The 24,644-nt window shown below is 53.5% G+C and overlaps 1 protein-coding gene across 3 annotated transcripts in view; it reads left to right on the top strand.

Moving 5' to 3' along the window:
* The first annotated feature begins 3,713 nt into the window (after window positions 1-3,713).
* GAS7 (growth arrest specific 7) overlaps window positions 3,714-24,644 on the top strand; it is a 211,089-nt gene continuing 190,158 nt past the window's right edge. Inside the window, exon 1 of one of the 3 annotated variants that reach the window (XM_034989598.1) lies at window positions 3,714-4,193. In XM_034989598.1, the coding sequence (XP_034845489.1) occupies window positions 4,011-4,193 (183 nt within the window). In that variant the 5' untranslated portion in view covers window positions 3,714-4,010. The remainder of the gene's footprint in view (window positions 4,194-24,644) is intronic. The other 2 variants (XM_034989599.1, XM_034989606.1) reach the window with 2 other exon arrangements.

The raw sequence follows: 24,644 nt of genomic DNA, 5'->3' as shown, positions 1-24,644 counted from the left end.
TTTGTATCTGGCATTTTTCACTTTGTGTAATGTCGTTGTGGTTCCTGCATGTTGTAGCCTGTGTTAGGACTCTGGTCCTTTCTTGGCCGAGTGAATATTCCATTGTATGGGGGCGCCTGGGTGGCTCAGTCGGTGGAGCGTCTGCCTTCGGCTCAGGTCATGATCTCAGGATCCTGGGATCGAGCCCCACCTTGGGCTCCCTGCTCAGCGGGGAGTCTGTCTCTCCCTCTCCCTCTCCCCTTCCACCCTGCTCATGCTCTCGCTCTCAAATAAAAAAATGAAATCTTAAAAAAAAGAATATTCTACTGTATGGGTCTACCACGTCTTGTCGATCTATTCATCAATTGATGGATAGTTGCGTTATTTCCATGTTTTGGCTATTCTAAATAGTGAACACTGCAAGTTTTTGTGTGGCCGTTTGTTTTCATTTCTCTTAGGTAGATACCTAGGAGGGAATTGCTGGGGTCATATGGCAAATTTGTGTTTAACTTTTTTAAGAAACGGAAACCCTGATATTTCTCTGCCATCCATAGGCTGATGATGGAAAGGCATCGAAGACTGTCTTGGATAGAAAAATCCCCACCAGCCCATAGTTATCAAATAAATGCACAGTGTCGAGAGAAAGCTAAGAAAGAGAGACTAAAGCCTGCTTTTAGGAGTTTATAGTCTAATCCAGATGTTCCAACACATGTGTTTATGGAGTAACTTGGCAATATGGGAAGTCTGAAAATGAGCAGGGGTTCAAAACCTGCTCATATTGCAAAATGAATTCAGGAAGTACCAAGTGACTACTTTTTTTTGCAAGACTCAGTGTTGGTCTTTAAGAGGGGAAGATAGGAATTAAAACAAACGTACTTTCCCTCCCCTGAGTTACTAAGAGACTACTCAGTAAAATAAGATTTAGTTTCAAAGAAGTTAAATAAATAAAGATTTCAAATAGAATTTTAAGATAGTAATAGAAGATCAGGGGAGGGACCCCTGGGTGGCTCAATCGGTTAAGCGTCTGACTTTGGCTCAGGTCATGATCCTGGGGTCCTGGGATCGAGTCCCACTTCTCCCTCTGCCGGCCACTCCCCCTGCTTGTGTTCACGCTCTCTCTCTAACAAATAAATAAAATCTTAAAAAAAAAAAAAGATCAGGGGAGGAGGAAGGGAGAGGGATAATAGATGAGAGAGAAACTCATCTTTCCTTCAAGATCCTGTGAGAAAACAGAAACCCAGAGTGTGTTTCTTTAACATTTATGGCATCCCAAAGATAAAAGTTCCCACTTATTATTGCCTTGGAAACCTTAGTTCGAAAAAAGTGTCAGATAATAAACAACCAGGACCATTGGACTAGATCGATAATAATAACTGCTAATATTTGAGTACTTAATATGCCAGATATTGGCATAGTTTACATTTTTACTTATTTAATCCTCTTAAAAACAATGATACAGACATTCCTACCATCTTCTAATGGTGAGGAAAATGAAGCTCAGAGAGGTTGAGTTAGTTGCCCAAGGGCACACAGCTAGAAAGTGGCAGAGCTGAGGTTTGAGTACAGGGAGGCCAGAGAGGACACACTGAGCTACTGACTGCGTTTAACCATCTCAAGTCCCATATTCCAGCGACTGGATTCTGGTGTTGTCCGAGTTACTTCATGAATAAGAGATCAGGGACAGGAGTTCCCCTGACTGCTAGGCCAGTCAATTCTGCCCAGACTGACCTTAGGTATCAACCAGCGAGCCATTATCAATCTTGGTGCTGCAGAATCATCTGGGGCAGGTCACTTGGAGCTGGAATGTTTGGGATGCCCTGTAGGCTGAGATTTCTCAAAAGCCAAACCGGGTCCCAGGTGGCTAACAGGCACCATGGAAGATTCGGAGTTGCAAGAAGGCTCTGGACTGGCTGTCCTAAATTGAGTTGGGCCTTATCATCAGATATGAAACCTGGGGTCAGTCTGCTAACAGTCACATATCCTTCCCGATACAAGGAATTTGAGGCCCTTGTAACTGATTAGGTCAGTTACTTTTAGTGACTGATTCCTATATCAATTTTTTAATTTTAAGATTTTATTTATTTGACAGAGAGAGACACAGCGAGAGAGGGAACACAAGCAGGGGGAGTGGGAGAGGGAGAAGCAGGCTCCCTGCGGAGCACGGAGCCCGATGCGGGACTCGATCCCAGGACCCCGGGATCATGACCTGAGCCGAAGGCAGAAGCCCAACGACTGAGCCACCCAGGTGCCCCCCTATATCAAATTTTGCAGCTCTGCTTTAAGCGACGCCCCGTGGTGATGACTGTGGTCCAGAGTTTGTTTCCCCGTTTCTAGCCAAGCAAGGGTTTGTGCATTTGCAATCGATGGGCTATTATAAGCAATCTGCATTTGTCTGCTTGCCCGTGGCCGGAGGCCAGGCTGAGGCGGTTCAAGGTAAAACGGCTTAAATGCAGACTGGCTCAAGGTGGATTTTCCAAAGCTTGGGTGGGCCAGGGCACCAGCATCTAAAAAAGTTACTCAGGTGATTCTAATGTGCAGCCAGGATTGAAAACCACTGGAAGATCTTAAGGCTCTTGTAGCCCAGCCCACCCTTAAGGCAAGATCTTAAGGCGCTTGTAGCCCAGCCAGACTGGTTTTGTAAGGGAGGTATCCAGGCAAACACCATGAGAGATGAGGCTAGGGGAGGTATTGTAGAGAGTCTGAAGGGCACAGGCTGAGAAGTCTGTACTTAATTTAATAGGCAACAGGGAGCCAAGGAAGATTACTGAGCAGGATCTAAGGGGAGGCCATGTGAAGCACGCAGAGAGATTAAAGGGTCCAGCTATTTACAGCTTAGGAAATAAGACTTGAAGTTTTCCTTTAGAGGAGGCTAACGAAGACATCCACTTTCTTTTACTTCTAAAGCCTCGGTTCAAGGTCGTTTCTTCGGCATCCAGGTCCTCTGGTCCCTGGAGAGCAGGCACCTGTCCAGATGATCTTTGTAGGTACCTGGCTCACGGCATGGAAGGTGTGGCAGCCCCCCACGGTTTGTTGACTGAGTAAATGAGTGCAGACCTCTAGAGCCTGGCCGGCCTGGACTGCAGGAGGACTGGTACCCGGGGGCCGGCCTCCCCTTTGCATGCAAAGCGGTGGGGGCTGTTCCCCCCCCCCCCCCCCCCCCGCCATTTATCCTCATCGGCCTGCTCCCAACTCCGTCTCCTCCCGCTCGGTCCCTCCAGCGTAACGCACAGCCACCCGGCCTCCCGGCCCTGGCGCCAGGCTTCAAACCTGTCCTTCACCCATTGTTCAGTTTCCGGTGAGTCCAGTTCAACCCCAGGTTCAAGCCCGACAGTGGCGGCCACAGGCACCCACCGGACCCACAAAGCCCGCACAGAAGGGCGTTTCTGTTCCAGCGGCTTTCGGAGGCGGGGGTGTGAGCGCGAGACCCCTCCCCAGCGACCTGCCCCCTCGGCGAGGGAGCGCCCAGCCCTCGGCGGGCGTGGCCGCCCTGGCCCAGCCCCCGTCCCGCCCCCTCGCCTCGGCGCGAGTCCCCGCTCGGCCCCCCGGCCGCCCGCCCCGCTCCGCGGACGCCCGGCCGCTCGCTCCCTCGCCGCCGAGCCGGGCCCCCGGCGGGCGATGCGCCGGAGCCCACCTCCCCCGGGAGCTGCGCATTTCCGCGCGCCCGGGCGGCCCCGGCTCCGGCCGGCCCTCGCGGCCGCAGCCCGCGCTCCGCGTCCCCGGGAAGTTGTCTCCGGAGCCCGCGGCGCCTGGGTCTCCTCCCCCTGAGCCCCGCCCCCCAGCCCGGAGCTGGATCTGCGAGCTGCCGGCCCGGGGGCGTCGCCGCTCGCTCCGCGAAGCCTGCGAGCCTCCGCTGCCCTGCGCGGAGCGCGCGCCCCCCGCCTGGCCGGGGACCCCCCGCGCACCCCGAGACGGCGCGCGCCCAGAGCGCGGGAGCCCGGAGCGCCGGGCGCCTGGGGCCCCGCGGAGCCGCTGCCCAGCCCGCGGGGCTCGGCAGGGATGCAGGCTGCGCTGTGAGCCCGGGCGCCAAGGCCATGTCCGGCGCCCGCTGCCGGACCCTGTACCCGTTCTCCGGGGAGCGGCACGGCCAGGGGCTGCGCTTCGCCGCGGGCGAGCTGATCACGCTGCTGCAGGTCCCGGACGGCGGCTGGTGGGAAGGCGAGAAGGAGGACGGGCTCCGCGGCTGGTTCCCGGCGAGCTACGTGCAGTTGCTGGAGGTAAGGGGCGAGCGCCGGGGGCCGGAAGACCCGGGGCTGCGCTGCTCGGCGCGCCCGCGTACCTGTTGCCCGCCCCGGGGGTGCCGGAGCCGCCCCTGTCCCAGGGGCGCCGCGGGGCCGGCGGGGCCCAGCCGCTGCGCGCCCGACCCTGCGGGCGGCGGAGGCAGCGGGCGCCCCTCCGGGCGGGGCAGCGCGGGGATCGCCCCCGGAGCGCCCCCCCGCGCCGGGCCTCCCGAGCACATCGTGGCCGCCCTGAGGACGGAGAACTTGTTGCCTGTGCGAGTTCTGGAGCCGGCGGGCGCGCTCCAGGCGGTGGCACGGGCCGGCCGAGGGCTGAGGAGTCCGGCGCCGAAGATGGGGATTGGAAAAAAAGTGGCATCGATCGGGCCCCGGAGCCCGGAGCCTGCCGACCCGTGGACGGTCGTGCTGCCCCGGCTCAGGCTGCCTGGCCGCCTCGAGCCGCCCACTTGCTGGTCAGCTGAGTCTGGCTGGCCACCAGCCCGAGCCAGGGGTGCCGCAGCGCCCCTCCCCTGGTCCAGCTTCCCCAGGCTAAGGTCCAGAGCCTAAGCGTGGCCTGTTCCTGGGGTTCTGGCCTGCCCCCAGGACTGCACAGGACCTGCTGAGCCAAGTCGGCTGGCTGTTTATTGTCTGGGTGACAGTTGGGAGGCCTCCCTGTCCTCTAATCGCTGAGCTCATGGTCACAGCCGGAGTGGGCTCCGAAGTTTCAAAAGTCCGTGGGGGCGGGGGAGGGTGGAGGAGTGACCTCGTAGGACATCCCCTTTCGTAAAAAGCTGCCCAACCCCAGGATCGTTGTACAGACTTCAATGGGCGGTTTACCCACAACTGTGTTAGCTGTATATCAAACGTTCTGCAGAAACACCTCCCAAATCACCGAGGCTGAATTTATTTATAATTTGACCCCTGACCTACTTCACAAAGAACGGAGTAGCAAGTTTCGAGAGAAATTGCTGGGTGGGACTCAAAGAAAAAAAAAAAAAGGATAGAAAGAAAAAAAGAAGGATAGATGGATGGGGCTAAGTGATTATGGGTGAGTTTGCTGAGAAATATCCTATGGGAATAGTACCAGAATGAGAGCCTGGCCTCCTAGAGGTACAAAATCCCCCCTAAATGGGTTACTAGCATTTGAGCAAAATTTAGGCTGCAAGAGATTTCGTGGCCTGGCAAAAGAGTAGGTTCCAGAACCCTCGTGGTTCTGTGTTTTGAGAAACGTGCGTTCGTCGGACAGGCTCAGGTGGGTCCCTCAGCGTCCCCGGTTCCTTTCCCGGGATTCAGATGTGCAAGAAAGCAAGTGTATCGCTTCTTAGGAGGACCTGCAGCCTCCTGGTTTCTGGCTCAGGAGCCGTGGGAGAGACTCCTGTTTCAGTCTCTGGTGGCCACACTTTTTCCAGGAAATCCTGATGTGGAAATTTGGCAGTTGGCTGTCTGTCCGGTGAGGAGCATCCCTGGCTGGACGCAGCCAGCTGTGTTTTGGGTGGGGGCGAGGCTGGTGGGTTGGTAGGCTGTGTTCGCAAGAGGGGACAGGCTCTGCTTTTTCCTCTGGGAAAGGGAGGGTGAACCAGACCCAGGAGACAAGCAGAGTGATCCTCTGGGACAGCCTTGGGTAGATCAGTCACCGGCCTGTGGCGAGTACAAGCTTAGGAGATCTTCGGTGCTTAGTGAGGGGCTTTCAGACCAACTCCCAAAGGTGACGTGCTCCCGAAGGGCCCATCTGTGGGAGCCCTACCGCTGGGAGGGGCTTCCATTTCTTGAGCACCTACTAGGCGCCGGGTCCCCTGACCGCTCTGTGAAGGGGAAGGCACCATCCCCATCTCCCAGGCAAGCTTGAGAGCTGAAGGCAGTTGCCCCAGGGGTAATGCTTGCATATTGGCTCAGCGGCTCAGATGGCTGAACGTTACCCTCTGTGACTGCATCTGTTTTAAGTACGGCAGCGTGGGCTCAAGTGCTAAAAGGCAAGTGAGGGAAAGGTCTGGATCCTTGTGGCGAAGGGCAGGTGCGGCCCTCCAGGTCAGCGTGCTGGTGACCGAATCCCGAAGGGGAGGCTAGGCTGCACACGGGGGCTGTGTTGAAAGCCCTGCTCCTTCCCACCTGCAGCATCTCTCCTGCTGACCCTGAAGGTTGCTTTCACAGGAAGGCTGCTGGCTTTCCCGCGGGTGGAGGCCGGGCTGGGCCTGAGCCCTGGGACTTTTCAGGGTCAAGGCAGGTGCAGTTTCCAGAGGCAGGATCGGGAGATCGGAGATCAGGCCCTCTGTGTCTGGGAACCTCGTCGGTGAGCAGGCTGGATGCGCAGGCTGAGGGCCGGAGGATATGTGGGTAGGGTCCCTTGGAATGGGGTGAGTCCTCAAAGCCAGACTGGGTCAGGCGACAATGCAGAGCTCCCAAGGGAGTCGCTGGTGGTGGGCTGGCCGGCCAGTTTATGAAATCAGGAGTCTGGAGAAGTTCATCAAGGCCGGGTGTTCATCAAGGCTAGAAGTTGTTGCAGCACCCAGGAAGCTGGACAAGGGGCCTGGATATGGACAAGCTCATGGGCGGTGGGCCAGCAGGTGCCTGGCCCTGAGCCTGCTGGGGGCGTGGAGATCAGAAGGCCAGGGGAGCAGTTGGGGAGACAGGTCCCAACAGAATGGACGGCACCAGCCTCCTGGGGGAGGAGTGCGATGGTGGGGGGCACAGCTGGGTGCTGCGGACCTTTGGCTCCCTGGTGGAAAGAGTGATACCGAGAAGCCCCATCTCGGCGGAAGGGTGCTACCGGTCGAGAGCAGGGTATGCAAAATGGACACTCCCTGAGGATTTCTTTCTCGTTCGTATGAAGAAAGGGGAACTGAGAGGCCCTGGCTTTGCCAGAAGCATACCCCACGGAGGGGAGCTGGGAGCTAACTCTTGACAGGGCTGAGAGGTCTGCCTTGGAGGCCAGCCAACCCCCGGGGAGGGGCCGGCTCGGGGAGATTCTGGTTCTGGCTCCCTGGGGGGGAATCTGTTGGGTCAGGCCTCCAAGGAAATGGTGGAAGGGTACAGCATATCCTTGGCTTCCAGAAAGCGGCCTCCAGGAAATCGTGAGCCCAAGGGGGAGAAGGGGGGTGGAACCCTGGTGGGGCCAAGGGCTGGCCGCAGGGTCTGGGCTCCTCAGGGGATGGTGGAGCTTCCCAGAGGAGGAGAGCAGCACCAGGAGGAGGGAACCCCATGGCTGGACAGGTCCGCTGGGTGGAGAGCCAGGAATTCCCGGTGAGCTGCTCTTAACCTTGAATGGAGAAAAGAAATTTGGGACCTGGAAGATACTGGAAGGCATCCACAGAACCCCCCCCCCCAGCCGAGCTTTTGGGAAATAATAATTCTGGGGGTAAATAAGATTGGAATGCAAACACAACAGAGCTTTCCTTGACTTAGGTGCTGTTCTTAGAAGCCACCATCTGGCTGTGGGGTGTAGACCTCAGAGGCGCTAACAGTGGGACCCTGTTTGCCAGCAGAACTGGGAGGCTGCAGGGGGTCACCCTTGAACCCGGTCTCCTTCTCTCCACCTTCTGTTCTCCCATTTTGGGTTCACGTGATGTGCTGCCGGAACCTTCAAGGTGTGGCTGTGAGAGAGAGTTGCGGAGCTGGGGAGCTGGGCTGGGCTGTGGATTATTGAGGAACGATGTTTCATCTATTCCTGTGGAACAGGCCACCCCAAGACTTCGTGTTGCAAAACACCCATTTCCTATTACCTCACACGTCGCTGTGGGTCGACGGGCTCCGCTGGGTGGTTCTTCTGTTGGTCTGTCTCGGCGTCTGTCATGCATTTGCAGTCAGATGATGGCGGGGGCTGGGGTCCCCGAGGCAGAGCTGGCCTGCAATTCCAAAATGGTGTCTTCACTCCCATGTCTGGTGCCTTGGTGTTCTTCCAAGGGGGGGGCCTTTCTCTCTGCATGGCGTCTTATATCCTCCAGGGCCCTTCCACGTGGCCTTCCTCTTTAGCAGGGAGTTTGAGACTTTCCACAGTGGCTGGCTTCCAGGAATGCAAAGTGCAAATTGCCAGGCCTCCTTGAGGCTTGGGCTCAGAATTGGCACATCCCTTCTGGCCCATTTTATTGGCAAAGTGTGTCACAAGACCAGTTGGGATTCTGTGTGGGAGGAAGGTGCCTACAGGTGTGGATACAGGTGTGGAAACAGGTGCATCGCGGGCCCTTTTGCAGAAGGGTAGGCAGAACACATCTGGGACAGGGATCCATTAGAGAGGAAATGGTGTTACCCCAGACTGACGAGAGAGAGAGAGAGACAGCCCCCAGAGGGAGGTAAAGTGCAGGGGACTTGGCTGTTGTTCTGCTAGAAAATTCTCCATTGCCATCCTCAGAGGAGATTCTCTCTTTCTCTCTCTCTTTTTAAGATGCCGGGGATTTCTTCATAAAGGCCACCTGATCAATGTTGCAGCCAATTTTGAAACCAGATTTTCCTGTCCCTAAAGCCTGGGTCTGTCCACTGGGCCATTGGCATGGCAGGCCAGCCTTTTTGGGTGGGTGGTGGGGGGGGGGCTCTTTGGTGCTGGTGATGAATAGACACAGTGTATCCGAGCTGCCTGACACCTAGTAGCTGCTTGCTACGTTGCCCAAATTGATTTTAATCCCGGACTTTTCAGTTCTGGAACGTGAGAATTACCTAAGGTGGGTGTGACCTTGTCCCTCACAGCAGGATTTTTTTTAAGGCAGTTTTCAGCTCTGTTCACAAAGCGGTAACGAGGGAGGGCTGGGGGCGCCCAGAGGATGTGACCGTGACCGAAGAGACCCAACAGGCTTTCTGCCATCGCCACTAAGTCATTGTGCCCTTTGATTTGGGGGCCGCGGCCCCCAACAGCTCCTGCTGTTTGAAAATCTACCTTCAGCTCACCCCTCTGCCCGCCTCCGCTCGGGAGAGCCTCCCCCTGTCGGCTGCTGTGCCCATCTCTGGTCAAGTGGCCACTCCCCAGGACTTCAAAGCGGTGGGCAGGGCTTACGGATTCTATGGATTCAGGGCATCTTCTCAAAAGTTCCCTTAGCAACAAGTCGGCAGGAATCCCTGACATGTGTTCACCACCACGTGAATCCCTGCTGCCCATTACCACCTAGGAACGTGAATGAGATGCTGACCTTCCTGGGCTCTCCCAGCCTGGGAAAAAAGCCAGCTCTCATCCGACGGTCTGACTGACCTCATTGGAGAGCACAGGTGCTGGGACCCCACTTGCCCGGAGGAAGGAGAGGGTTGTAGACCAGGAAGCCCTGTACTCCTGTGTGGCTGCTTTGGGGGACGTGGTTTCTCAGCAGTTGGCTCCCTGATTGCTCGTGGTGGCGAGGCAGCTTACGACAGGCTTTCTAACAGAATGCCAGGACTGATCCCCCACCCCGCCTTCTACTTGATTGCAAAATTAGTGTATTCCTCTCTCCCTGCAGTGGTGAGACTTGGGGGTGGTGTTGACGCCTGTGGAGAGAAGGAGAAAGGGTGGCCGGCGGGGGGTCTGGCTTGTCCTTTGCTGGGATCAGAGCACACGGTGACCGCGTGGAGGGGCTAAGTGCAACCGGTGTATGGACTTGTGAGGGGTTTTTGTGGGTTCCTGAGGACTAACTGCCTCCTCCCTGCACGCTTCATGTCTCCCCTTGTCTCCCATCTGATAAAGATGTATGTGTGTTTTTTTTGTTGTTTTTTGGTTTTTTTTAGATTTTATTTATTTATTTGACAGAGAGAGAGAGAGAACAAGCAGGGGGAGCTGCAGAGGGAGAGGGAGAAGCAGGCTCCCTGCTGAGCAGGGAACCTGATACGGGACTCGAACCCAGGACCCTGAGATCAAGACCTGAGCCGAAGGCAGACGCTTCACCGACTGAGCCTCCCAGTCGCCCCTAACCTTCTCTTCTGTTCGTTCAGTTAGCGAGGCTTGTCTGCTCTCCCTTAGAAACATTTCTCAGAGACTTCTCCTCCTTCACGCGCTGGCATCCTTTTTCTGTCAAGGGCTAGGAAACATTTTTGGTTTTGCGGGCCAAGAGGCAAAGTGGAGTTACAGCTGCGTTGCTGGGATTTGCCGAGTGCCAGAAGCAGTGAGAAGCCATGAAAGTGCCCCATATGGGCTCTGTCACAGCTACTCAGCTCTGCCGTTGGAGTGCGAAGCCGCCATAGACGATCCGAGAACCAATGGGTGTGGTTGAGTTCCAATAAAACTTTATTTATAGATACCGAGATTTCACTTTGTTACAGTTTTCTTGGGCCCTAGCGGTGTTCTTCTTCTTTGGCTTTGTTTTCAACCCTTTAAAGATGTAAAAGGCGTCCTTAGCTTATGGGCTATATGTAGTTTAGAAGTTCAGAAGTCGATCATTCATTCATTTCAACAAACCCTGAGTGTCTAGGATGGGCTGTGAGCTCTTTGGTTAAGTGCTGGGGGGGAGGTAGTGACAGACACAGAAGAGAAGCTTACACTTAGCTGGGGAGAGGGTACACTAGAAAAAAAATAAGTTTTAAGTACCGTGGGGCCAATAAAACAGGGGACTGTGGTGGAGTGGGGTGTGGGGTGCAGGAGGGGGTTCGATAAGACCGTCAGGGAAGCTTCTCTGAGGAGGTGATACCTGAGCAGAGATCTGGATGATGCAGAGCCATGTGAGTATCTGGGGAGAAGTGATTTGAGGCAGAGGGCACCACGAATGCAAATAACCTTCAAGAGGGGTATATGTGTGATACATTTGCGAGACCCAGAATATTCTAGAAAGCAGTGAGCAGGGGCAAGAGAGGTGGGGATGTGACAGAGAGGCAGGATATCTAGATATTTGTTGTTGTACCCACTGCCCTCCTCACTATATATACATATATTTGTATATAAAACTTTATTTTTCTATAAGAGGCTATAATATTCTGCACAGTAGAAGAAATGTACTGTGAAATAATTTGGGATTTCTTGCTCTTTCCCCCAGCTTTGCATTTCTGGGGTATCAACACTCCCACCCTGGCTGACTTCAAGCTTCTAAAGGTTTTTAAAAATAGGGCCCGTTGTGTTCCCTCTCTCGCTGTGTCTCTCTCTGTCAAATAAATAAATAAAATCTTAAAAAAAAAAAGAGCCCATTTGATATACGACCTTGTGTAAGGTTAAGGCGGTCAACATGCTAGTCTGATTTCTATATGGCAACATGATTGCCCTCGTAGAGATTCGTTGCGGCACATTGCATAATTATCCCTTCTTTTTCGTAGTTGGTGGATAGTTCTCCAAGTGCCGCAGAAAGCCCGTGGTTTGATGGCAGGGGAGGGCGCGCTCTGATTTGTTTTGGCAAGCTCATCTGGGCTGTGGTGTGGAGACCGGCCGTGAAGAGGGTAGGAAGGTGGCAGTGGAGATGGTGAGAAGTGGGTGGATCTGGAGTATATTGTGCAGGTCGAGTCAAAAGCACTTGCTGGTGGGTTGACTCTGGGGGTGGGGCTCACCTCTTGGAGGTTGGTGGTGATACCCTTTTCCTACTGTCTTCTCCTTATCTGTGAATCGTCCATCCATTCTGCCACCAGAGACCTCTTCCTTAAAAACAAGAGGCAAAGGCAAATACGAATCGGGAAAAAGTTAATATCTTTAATGCAGAAAGTGCTCTTATAAATTATGAAAACAAAAACAGAGGATCACATCCATATGAGAATGGGCAAAGACCTTGGGTGGTCACTTGATAATAAACGATAGGCAAAGTCATCAGCGTATTCAGTCTCCCTAGTAATCAAAGAATGGGAAGCCATGTCCATACCCAACATGGGGCTCGAACTCATGATCCCGAGATCAAGAGCTGCATGCTCTTCCAGCTGGACCACCCAGGTGCCCCAAAGAGTGGCACATTTTTAAAAAGATACTTGCTTTAATGAAAACTGTCAAAATTAAAAAAGAATGAGCATTGGCAAGGAATGGTGTAGGAAAATTGTCCTAGGCTCCCTGGAGGGTATTTTTTTTTTTTTTAAAGATTTTATTTATTTATTTGTCAGAGGGGGAGAGCGCAAGAAGGGAGAGCGGCAGGCAGAGGGAGAAGCAGGCTCCCCACTGAACAAGGAGCCTGACGTGGGACTCAATCCCCAGACCCTGGGATCATGACCTGAGCCGAAGGCAGATGCCCAACCGACTGAGCCAACCAGGCGTCCCTCCCTGGAGGGTAATTGGGCAATATACTTTAAAAACCTTTACAATAGGGCGCCTGGGTGGCTCAGTTGGTTAAGTGACTGCCTTCAGCTCAGGTCATGATCCCAGGGTCCTGGGATCAAGTCCCACATCGGGCTCCCTACTCTGCAGGGAGCCTGCTTCTCCCTCTCCCACTCCCCCTGCTTGTGTTCCCTCTCTCGCTGTCAAATAAATAAATAAAAATCTTTATAAAAAAAAAACCTTTACAAAATTCATGCCCTCTGATCTAGCAATTCCATTTCTAGAAATTTGGGCTCAGGAAGCATCTGATGGGCAAGCTGTGGGTGCCAGGAATCCCGCGGCAGCACCGTTTCTAATACTCGAGCATAATTTGGCCACAACATTTCCAACCAGGATGAACTGGTTAAAATAAGTCTTACTTGTGCTTAGCACGAGGTCAGATAAGCAGAAGGAGCTCAATAACTATATTGAAGCTGGATTTAAAAAAATAAAGAATTTGGTCAATGATGCTAAATGTTTCGTGGAGTTAGCATACTTCATATCTCGCCTTATGACAAGGCAAAAAGAGATGGTGTGTCCAGGAATGAATTGCTTTCTAAAAGCAGGGACTGTGTGTACCATGCATTCTGTAAGTATCCTTTCGTGGAGAGAACAGGTTGAAGGAATATTTGCTGGCCCAGGGCCACGTTCTTTTAAACATCCTCAGTGATAGCAAATCTTTGTCTTTTGGGGGAGGAGGGGTGGTTTTGATTTCTTTTCTTTTCTTTCTTTTTTTTTTGGAAACAGCCAAAATTCATTTGGAGCCAAGTCTGGTATATCTGTACGTGTGACTATCTGTCTATCACCTTGTTGCAAAGAGGATTTAAAGCAGCTTACCAAAAAGCATACGGCACAATAAGATAAAAGCATAAATACACAAGGCAATCTGGAAAGGAGAAAATAAGGGAATTGGCAGAGTGAAGTCTGAAGAGCGAAGAGGGTCGTTGAATTAGGTGATGCTGTTCGGGGTTTTTGAGAAGTCCTACCCACTGGTAGTGATGCATCTGAGCATTTCTCAATGGGGAGTCGCAGAAGTGTTCTGAGAAAAATGCGGGCATCGTGGGCTATGTGCTGTATCAGTCAGGATGGGTTAGGATATGCTTCTGTGACAAACAACCCCCTGCTCTCGGTGAGTAAAACAACCTAGGTTTGCTTCCTTCTCAGGCTGCACGTCTGTTGCAAGTTGGTTTGGGGCCACGAGACCCTCCAGGATCCAGGATGAAGGAGCCATCACTGTCTGCAGTCTTGCTGGTGATCATGTCAAACAGCATCTATCTGGTCCCTAAAGCTTCTGCCCAGAAGCGACATATGATACTTGTGCTCATACTTCATTGACCAAAGCACACCTAATGTGGTAGGTCGCCGTCCTACCATGTGCTCAGGAGGAAAGGAGCATGCTGAATATATGTGGACATGCTCTCACTCCGGGAGGATGCCCTCGTTTCTACCCTGTCTCAAGCTCAGTATTTTCTGGTCATACCTTCAGCTGTGCTCCTCAAGACTGAATCCAGTGCTTCTAGAGCAAGGTTCTCAAAATGCATTCCCTGGGTCTTGTTGGTTGCAGATCCTGGCTCTGTAGGCCTGCAAGGGGGCCCGAGGTGCTGTGTGTCTGACAAGCTCCCACGGCCGCAGGGTCTTCATCACATTGCAGACCTTATCAGGTCGCCCTAGCTCCTCAGAGCCAGGATGAACTCTTACCGTTCTTGCAAAGCTGCTGTCGCCTTCTCCAAGCTATCCTGCCATCTAGCACTCTGCTGGGCACAGGAATAGATACTTTACCTATGCGTTTTGGACAAATGCGATCATTTCCCGACCCCCAGACTTCCTATGATTTCTTTTTTCTTTGTGGTCAATACATCTGTCACAGTTTCTGGTTCACCAAAACCTAAACATTTATATTTGAGCACCTACTCTGGGTCAGCTGTCCACAGGGCTCCCTGAGCTACAGCCGAGCCAGGGAGCTGAGGTTAGTGGGTCCTCTTTGGGGAGACCTTAGGGATGTGCTGTCCCCTGCAGGGTGACTCTGACAGGTGACCTAAGAGAGTTAAGCCTCACACTTGTTCTGTTGGAATGAAAACACTTCTGGGTGTTTCGCATCCATGGGTCTGTCTCCCATGCCTTAATCCCTCCTCCCTTCTCGTTTGCTTGTCAAATGCACAGCAAACTCCAGGATTAGTCAACAACAGCAACAAAAAACTAATTAGGTTGTAAAAACTCTTTAGAGATGATATTTTAAAAATTCTACAGCAACGAGCCCTTGTCCTAATTTCATCATGACAGAGGATCCTTATTTTAGCAGCGGCTCAGGGAAGAGTGTCACTGAGCCCATTTGTTTTTGATTCTTAATGCAATTTAGAAATAGAAAGAGGAAGTTTGAGTCTACTGTTCTCATTTAGCAAAAGAAAAAAGAAATTTTTTTTTTGATAAATAGCTGTAAGCTTTGTTGTGCTCAGAGTGAAAAATAAAACTAAGTTGTGTTGTTAATCACCAAGGACACATTCAACACGGGATCCCGCTAATCTGATACTCCAGTCTCATATTTTCACGTGTTTATTTATTTTTAGAGAGTTTTATTTTTTTTTTTAAGCCATTTTGACAGCCAGCGTGGGGCTCGAACTCACAGCCCTGAGATCGAGTCGTGAGTGTTCCACTGACTGAGCCAGCCAGGAACCTCCTCCTATTTTCATATTATAAAGGAGGGTCTGAGTACCTAGAGCTTGTCTTCTGATGTCAGCACATGCTTAGAACCTACCTGTACAACGTCATTTCTGATTCAGTAGGTCTGGGGTCGGGCCTCCAACGCTAGCATTTTCTAACTAGCTCCCAAGTGATGATGGTGGTGTTGGTGTTGTGGGCCACAATTTGAGTAGCAAAGCATTTTTTTCTTAATTTTATTTATTTATTTGACAGAGAGAGACACAGTGAGAGAGCAAACACAAGCAGGGTGAGTGGGAGAGGGAGAAGCAGGCTTCCCGCCGAGCAGGGAGCCCGATGTGGGGCTCGATCCCAGGACCCTGGGATCATGACCTGAGCTGAAGGCAGAAGCCCAACGACTGAGCCACCCAGGCGCCCCAGCGTTTTTTTTTTTTTTTTAAAGAGTTTATTTATTTATTTGAGAGAGAGAGCGCACAAGCAGGGGAAGGAGAGGGAGAAGCAGACTCCCTGACACACGGGGCTCGTTCCCAGGACCCTGAGATCACGACCTGAGCCGAAGGTAGATGCTCAACCGACTCAGCCACCCCGGTGTCCCGAGTAGCAAAGCATTTGGGTCACCTAAGGGGTCTTTAAGTTTGCCAGTAAGCCGTTATGAAATCCTGGAATGAGATTGGGTTTTGTTTACCTTTGTAAAAGTTTTCTTCTTTTAGTGGATTATAGGCTGCCCAGGGTACTAGAAAGAACACAGTCTTGGGAAGGAGACCCCCTCTTTGAGTCTATGTAATCTGAGGATAGAGAGAGGGAGGTGGTAAAAAGGTGGGATGGGGAGGGTGGGGAGGGTGGTAGCCGGCGTTCCTGTTTGCCCAGAGGGGTCCCTCCCTCACGCGGTGGAGGGGGCGCCCGGGAACGCTTTGTTGGGAGCAGGGCCAGGAGCTGGCTATGGAGGAGGAAAGGCTGGGGAACACTGTGGTGAGTGACATCTCGCAGGGGTGTGGCCTCCCTGTCTTGAGGCAGTGTGTCAGTTCCCAGGGGTGCTGGATGCCTGGTGCGGTTTGGTTTGTGGGCTGGAATGTGTGCCCGGCAGCTACCCCCCAGGTGGACCTCCCAGATCACATTCCAGGGCCTGGGGTAGAAGCGCAGGGCCGCCCCCACCCCCCTACCATGGGGACCCTGCAGAATACCGGCCAAGAGTGTGGCAGCTCTGGGTTCAAGTCCTGGCTCAGCCCTTGCTGCCTGTGAGACCCCCAGGCAAGCCGCGGGAGCCTTTTCAGTTTTAGGGGGGCTCCCATGAGGGTCCAGGAGAGCCTGGGGGAACCCTGGCACCTCGTATACACTCTGTAAATGGAGTTGACATCCCTTGAGCTCTGGGCATCATGCCAAGTTGAATGCCGCCTGCTGGGGGCTCCTGCTGGGGCCGTAGCCAGGTGGGAGAGGCCTTTTCCCATGGGCCCCCCGGAGGTCATAGTGCAAGACTGTTTGGTTGAATGAAGTACTGTGGTCAAGGCCTTTGGGCCGCGGGCGCAGAGCACCCGCCCTGGCGTCTTATTAAATGCAGATTGGCTTTCAGAAGGCCTAGGATGGAGCCTGAGGTTCTGCCTTAGTCACAGGCCCCCAGGGGAGGCTGTTGCTGCTAGTCTTGGGCACATGCTTTGAGTAGCAAGTCTGTCGAGCACTTTTTTCGGAAGGGGGCTGGTTTCAGGACACAGGTCCTACGCGTGCAAGCAAGTAAGCCTGTAGCCGAGGGCCATTTGGAGTTGATTTGGAAACCACCTCCTAATGGTTGATGCTGCTGAGGCTGGGCTAATTAGTGGGAAGTGCTTCTTGCCTGGGTCTGATGGGTCTCTGGCCGCCGGACGCACCCCCCCACTCCTCCGCCCCCCAAGAGGCCCTTCTTGCAATGAGGGAAAGGCGAATGCAAGATGCAAGACCTTTTGTAGGTTTCTCATTGCCTTTACGATATAATAGGCCTTAGCTTTGTTTACAAGGTCATTCAGGACTGGCCTCCGCAATGTTTTTAAGCTTTTCTTCCCATGGGGGAATGCTACCACTTAATTCTGGGATGCAACCTAGCTTCCTTTTTTGCTGTGTCCTCGTGCAGGCCGGCAGCCTCGCCGCGGTGGGAGCAAGTAACTCCCGAGTGCATGAAGTAGGATTGTCACCTTGTATATGAAGGGCAACAAACTTTTATTATTTCCTGCTGGAGAGAGGAAACCGGTGTTGAGGAAATTAACCTCCCTCTAGGCTGGTTTGATTCTTGGGGCGCTCCTAGAATCCCAGACTGGGAGTGCCCCTTTGGTTGGTAGTATGTCGGGAGGCAATCAGGTGTCACAGTGTTCAGGGCTGAACAGACCTGGGTTTGTTTGGGCGCCTTGATTACCTGACCTTGGACCTCAGTTTCCCTGTCTTTGAAATGGGGATGTGAGCATCGTTGGAAGTTAGAACCGTCTCCTTTGGCATAAATGCTACTCAGGTGGCGTGGTGTGGACTCCGTATACGCTGATGGCCCCCACTGTTTCTCGCTTCCCATCCATCACCCAGAGTGCTGGTCATTACTATTTGCTTTTTCTTAGTGAAAGGAACCTCTTGGTCACATTTCTGGCGGTGACCTTGTCTTTCTGGCTTTTGGTCACTGTCACTTAACTCATTTTATTAAAAAAATTTATTTTATTTTTTATTAAAGATTTTATTTATTTATTTGACAGAGAGCTACACAGCGAGAGAGGGAACACAAGCAGGGGGAGTGGGAGAGAGCCGAACAGGGAGCCTGATGCGGGGCTCGATCCCAGGACCCTGGGACCATGACCCGAGCTGAAGGCAGACGCCTAACCATTTGAGCCCCCCAGGCGCCCCCCCCAATTTTTTTTTTAAAGTGATTTATTTGAGAGAGGGAGAGGGAGAAGCAGACTCTCCGCTGAGCAGGGAGCCCGACGTGGGGCTCGATCCCAGGACCCTGGGATCATGAACTGAGCCGAAGGCAGACCCTTAACTATCTGAGCCACCCAGGCGCCCACGGCTGATTTTATCTCTTAGCTCCTCCAAGTCCCTTTTTGCTAGGCCTAGCATCACCAAAGCTGTGCTTTCCCGAGGAATCGTGACCCTTGTAGGGAAGGATCTTCAGCTTTGTCATCGTATGTATTTAGGCCGCAGACTTAAACAGAAATTCTTATTTTGAAATGTCTTCTAAATCCACTCCCATGAGGTCCCTCCCCGGGTACGGCAAACCTTCCTGGGTGTGACCAAGATTGGACTTGTACCTACAGGGTGGTAATTAAGGGGAGTTTCATCCTGGAGCACATGCCAGATTAACCAGCCTGTAAACATGGAAGATTGCATTAACAGGCCCCCCGAGACCTCGCCCCAACTGGGCAGGTTCCTTCCCAGAGTATGGGTAAGTGCCCTTCTCTAATATATTTAAAGTCGGTGTGTTTTGTGACATGGCAGAGGGGACATGGATTCCTTCTTTCAGCTAGCCAGCTGCAAGGTTTGAGTACTGTTGGGGGTTCCTTGAAGGGGCAGAAGGCGACCGCCGTAGTGGGAAACTGCTGTGCCCCAGTTCCCGTCTGCCCTGGGCCTAGAATCTGACCCTTCAAGGTGGCCCTTTTGGGGCTTTGTGCTCATCCTTGGTCTCCGGGGAACAGAGGAAAAGGCTTCCCTCTGGGCTCGGGCATAGTCTTCCTGTGTCTGACCCCCTGCTTTGAAAAGAGGGGGCGATCTTTGGTCTTCAGGACGAAAAATATAGTGGTGTCCGCTTGGCACTCTGGCCCGATGATGAATGCGTGCTGATTGGGAGTTTGGGATCAGAGAGACGGTGAGCTGGGATTTGTGGGTGCTCAGGTGGAGAGGAGGCTAGGAGACCTGGTCTTTGTGTGCCCCCGAGGAACCCAGTGGTAGGGGTGGCAGCAGAGATCCTGGTAAAGTTCGGAATTGCAGACGGACCTCCTCGGCCTCGCCCAGGAGAAAGTCGCCAGGATGAGAACAGAGCCAGGTTGCTTCCTCATTCCGTGTGTATTTGGTGGGTGGGGAGCCCAGCCTGTGGGGAGAGATGTCAGATACGGGGCTTGACCAAAACATGGCCAGGCACTCCGGCGGGCCTGGAGAGGCTGCTGTGGCCCGAGTCCTTTGCCCTTGGCCTGGACCATGGCCCCACAAGACCGCTATGCTCGAGCGTGAATGGGAGGCAGGGGAGCCAGACCTTGTCTGAAAGTCCGTTTCCCAGACCTGGGTTCACTGGTGCTGGATCCTGGAGGTCTTTATGCCAGGGCTACTGTTCTGGCCACATACCCCCTCAGTGGACTCCATCACTCCCCTTCCTCTTCGGGCGACTCCTCCAGGAAGCCCTCCGGGGTTCTGTGGGACTCGGTTGGAAAAGCCCAGTATTTTGTGCCGCCAAACGCTCACGTTCCCCTCTGCCTAGCAGCGTTGCTCCAGAGGGTGCTAAACTCAAGTGCAGCTCTGGTTTGATTCCCAGGGGCTTACCGGGGGCCGGTTGGGGTGCTTTGTTGTTTTAGGTGGCTGGTCCGCTTTATTCTTAGTCTTGGGGAAATGATTTCCCTGGGAAGCAGGAGAAGGTGTAAATTATGCTTCACTGCAAGTCATCGAGACTACATATATATATATATATATATATATATATATATATATATATATTCAGCTACAGCTGCAAGTCTTGCAAATGAGGACCGATGTGAGATGCAGGGAAGCTGGAGAGGGTTGCCGAGTGGATGCGCACCGCGGGCGTGATTGATAATCACAGAGTCACCTGTCTTTGGGTTTTGCCTGGTTTCTGGGGGGAGGGAAGAGAGGAAGTTGTTCTGGGAGGGGCAGGCGTTCTGGGAGATGAGAAGGTCGGGAGGGAAGTGGTCTGGAGGTGCTGGACCTCCCCCTGGGACTGGGCAAGGTTTCCACAAACCGGATCCTTAGTAAATATTTCTGAGCCGGGAAACCCCAGGGCTGGTGTTTGCATGCTTGCACGGCTATCCGTGATGTCCTCGGAAGCCCGAGTGCTGCCGAATCCCCTCCATCAGCTCTCTGTTGCCCCGAGTGCCAAGGCCCCCCACAAACGGCACCTGACCTCCCTCCCCAGCCTCTTCGCTTGCTCTCCTGGCACACAACCTTTTGCACCTGCGCCTTTGCAGAGCTGCTGCCTCTGGCCGGAGTCCTTTGCTCTCAGGCCTGCCCCGGGGCTTGAGCATCTTCATCCAGACCCAAGACAGGGCGGTCATCCTTCCTCTGGCTTCCATGGGGCACGCCGCCCCGCCCTTCACTTACCACATCGGGTCGCACTGACTTGCCCTCACTGCACTCTGAGCTCCTCCAGGGCAGGACAGTCTCTGGATAAATCTCTGTAACCTTTCCAGCCTGGCGCAGTGCTTGGCCTCGTTGAGGTCTGGCTCAGTAAGCATTAGATGGCTGGATGCATGGATGGGTGTATGAAGAGGATGAAGAGAGAGCTTACCTTAGAGGACTGGGCGCACCTTGCTCTGATTTTGGCTCATGGCTTAAGCAGTGTTTTTCCAAAAAGGTGTGAATGGCCTTGTCACGAGGTGAGGTTTGGGGTCATGGAAGGCCAAGGTTGGAAGGGCGGGGAGGGTAGCCAGGTGGGCTCAGAATGCCGAACATCAAAGTAAGGCCCCCGGGTCCTGGCGAACAAGGCATTTTGTTTTCCAAGAGTCAAGGATGGAAGATGAGAGGATGTCCCATGAGCTGGTCTTCTCCCCGCCGCCCCATCCTGTTTAGCTGCAGGGACAGCTGGGTGTAGCCGAGGGGACCGTGGACAGCCGTCAGGAGCCCTGGAGTCTAATTGGAGGACCCCCTCCCTCCCACGCCTCTTGGCTCTTTGACCTTGCAAAATTCATCTAAAATCTCTGACCAGCTTCTTCATCGATCTGTAAGCGTGGTGATATCCATCCCGCTGGCTCTTAGGTTGCTCGGAAGGGTTTTCAAGGTGACCATGGATGTGACCGTGGTTTGAAATTCCAGGGTAAGTTGATACCAATGCATGGCCGGTTCAGAGAGTCTGTGCAGGAAACGGGCAGGGGCCTGGTGCCTGTGGACCCCACTGTCCCCCCCCCCCCGCCCCTGGCGGCCTTGTTCCACCCGCTGCTGGGTGGTCCGTCCCCCTCGGCCCCCCTGGAACTTGCTTCTGAGACTGCTTCCTGAGACCCCCTTGTCCTCTGCTCAGGCCTTAGAAAAGCTGTTGACGGCCCTGGGGAGCCCACCGACACGACTCAGTTCCCTGGGATCAGGGGGCTCTTCATCTGTGGGGAAGCCGGTGAGTGGCCGGGGTGGGGGTGGGGGCATGTGCCGGGCAGTGGGGGCACTCAGGGCCTGGGATGGGCTAAACTGTGCAGGCCCCCACTCTGCCCCCAAATTCATATGCTGAAGCCTAACCCCCAGCATTCCAGAAGGTAACTATTCGGAGGTAGAGTCCTTAAAGAGGTAGTAATTAGGTTAAAATGAGGTCGTGTGGGTGTTTCTATAAGAAGAGGAGATCAGAACGCAGACACACATGGAGGGAAGACCCTGTGAAGACATGGGGGGACGGCGGCCAAAGAGAGAGCCTTCAGGAGAGCCCAGCCCTGCCCACACCTCGATCACCCACTTCTGGCCTCAGACCTGGGATTTCTCTTGTTTACGCCCCTGATCCTGTGGTATTTCCCAATCGGAGTCCTACAGGACCTTTAGCCTGGATTTGGGTAGGAGATTTCTTTTTTTTTAAAAAAGATTTTATTTTATTTATTAGAGAGAGAGAGCAAGCAGGCGTTGGGAGGGGGCGGCAGGCAGAGGGAGAAGCAGGCGCTCCCCGCTGAGCAGGGAGCCTGATGCGGGACTCGATCCCAGGACCCCGGGATCATGACCTGAACCAAAGGCAGACGCTTTACCGACTGAGCCACCCAGGCGCCTCTGGGTAGGAGACTTCTTTACGTGGTTCTTTGTGGGATCAAAACCTTGCAGTGACCGGGGGCACCGTGCTTGGCCCGTTTTTCTCCTTACATATGTCCCTAGTGGGCACACTGTATGTCCCATGATCGCGTGTGTCCTTCATTAGCACGTGAGCCCCACAAGGATGGAGCTGTGTGTCCAGTTTCTTCACGCAGGGTCCCCACGACCGAGCTCAAGTAAAGGCCCACCTAGGCATGGGTTTGTGTCTTCCAGAAGAATTCTGTCAGAAACGGTGGCCTGAAGTTACGTTCCTTATTCTGGCCCTAAGTCCAGAATTTTTAATTAAAATAGTTGGTTTTCTGCAGGCAGGTCTCTGCTTAGAGCTCACGCCCCGTGGGGACGAGCTGATGTTTCTACCGACCGTGTCCCATCTACTTTCTAACCTCTACTCAGCCACCCCATGTGATTAGCATACGTGAAAGTCAGAGAAGAAAGCTTCATTTATTAGTTTCCGTTTGCACTTGGTGGACCGAGCCGCCGATGACATTCATCTGCCTATGAGGTCGTGGCCAGCCTCCGGAGGATTAACTCAGAGAGGCCAGGGGTTTGATCTCTGCGGTGACAGGGGCTGGCCCAGAGTTGGGGACTCAGTCCTATTTGGGGAATGAATGATTCTGTCTTTACAAAGCACAGAGAAGTAAATGCTGAGCGTTTCCTGGTGTGTCAGCCCCTACCTCGATGTCCTGTCCTTCTGCTTGCTGCTGTTTTCCTCCCCAGGCTGCCTCGGGTTCTGTCTCTGTTGGCAGCCCGTGATGAAGGCATCCTGTTAGCGGTTCCCTATGAGAGGAGAGGCCTCCTTTATCCAGTGGACCCCCGCTCGCCTGACACGCACAGGGTCCCTGATTTGGGGAAACTCTTTTCTTGCCTAAGGACCTTTGGCTCCTTCCCATTTCTCTTCCTCTGTATCCAATTTTCTCCTGGTTTTTCTCTCTGTCCCCTCCCTTCTTTTTTTTTTTTTTTTTTAAAGATTTTTATTTATTTATTTGACAGAGAAAGACACAGCGAGAGAGGGAACACAAACGGGGAGTGGGAGAGGGAGAAGCAGACTCCCTGCCGAGCAGGGAGCCCGATGCGGGACTCGATCCCGGGACTCCAGGATCATGACCTGAGCCGAAGGCAGCCGCTTAACCGACTGAGCCACCCAGGCGCCCTGTCCCCTCCCTTCTTAAGATTTGTGGTAAAACTCACATAACAAAACTTAGCAGGGTGACACGCTCAAGTACGCAGCTCGGTGATGTTTAGTACGCGTGCGATGTTGTTGGGTGATCTGGTTACAGAGCAGTTTCAGACCCCCCCCCCCTCCCCAGAAGGGAACCGCAGACCCAAGAAGCAGTCCCACCCCATTCCACTTTCTCCACCATCCTCCCCCAGCCCCTGCCAGCCACCATTCTGTGCCTGTGGATTTGACTGTTCTGGGCATTTCATGTCCACGGGAGTCCCCCAGCATGTGGCCTTCCGTGTCTGGTTTCTTTCACTCGCTGTAGCGCGTGTCTGGGCTTCGTGGCTTCTTGGGGCCGAGGACCGTTGTGTTGTAGGCACACCCGAGTCTGTGGGCCCTGTTGTCAGCTGGTGGACGTCGGGTTGGCTCCATGCACTTCTCCTGCTTCTCTAGTTCTGCCTCCAGATGCAGACTCGAGTCTGGTGCCGGGGCGCACGGATCGCTGGCTGTGTATATTTGGAAAGCAGGTTCACGGTCCATTTCTCCCTCCACGTGTGCTTGGTTTTCGTCCAGCCTCGGTTTGCTCATCCATGCAATGGGCATAAAAGCCTCTGCCCTCCTGACTCAGCCCTGCGGGCTGTTCTGGGCGACCCCACCCTCGAGTGTGAGTGTGAGTGTGAGTCGTTCACCAGCCGCAGATGTCAAGTGGTGGTTCCTCCATTCCTCATTTTTTTTTTTTAAAGATTTTATTTATTTATTTGAGAGAGAGAGCGAGAGCACATGAGAGGGGGGAGGGTCAGAGGGAGAAGCAGACTCCCTGCTGAGCAGGGAGCCCGACGTGGGACTCGATCCCAGGACTCCAGGATCATGACCTGAGCCGAAGGCAGTCGCTTAACGAACTGAGCCACCCAGGCGCCCCCCATTCCTCATTTTTCCTTTGATTTTTCTCACTTTATCCTCTGCTTCCTTTTTTCCCCTCCGTTCCTGAATGGCTGCCTTTGAATCCTCTTTCCCTGGCTTCTGCCATCCTGTCTCTTTAGCTGGGCTGGGGGATGCTGCACCAGTGGGGGTGAGCGTACGTGCATCCTTGTGGAGGCTCTGCATCGGGCTTGGAATTAGACGAATTGGAATTCGTTGGCACAGCTTTGACGCCTTTTGCAGGCCAGGAGGTAGCCAGATTGATGGATACTTGGGCAGATATTAGAATCCAAATAAGCAGACCCAAGGGACACTTGGAGGAAAGTGGCAGATGGAGGCGTGCGCTTTTCTGGGTAGGTTGCCTCACCAGGGCTAAATCTTCGGCGGTGGCGGTGGGGGGTGCACGTTGTCCCAGCTGAAGTCGAAACTTCTTGAAGGCAAGAGAGCAACGGCTGAGTTCTGTTTCTCCCGCTTTGTGCTTGCTCGCGGCGCCCTTCCTAGCGTTCTGGACAAATGTGATCACAACTTTGCTTGCTTCATCTGCTAGTGGCTACAGAGGGCTTTTGGATAACATGTCTCATTTATCTTCTTAACCGCCTGGCCAGGGGCAGTCCGCTTCTCACGCAAACTGAAG

This window comes from Mirounga leonina, unplaced genomic scaffold (assembly GCF_011800145.1).
Source record: "Mirounga leonina isolate KUSES-001 unplaced genomic scaffold, KU_Mleo_1.0 Mir_488, whole genome shotgun sequence".
Lineage (NCBI taxonomy): Eukaryota > Metazoa > Chordata > Mammalia > Carnivora > Phocidae > Mirounga > Mirounga leonina.
This window is presented reverse-complemented; position numbering and strand designations above follow the sequence as displayed.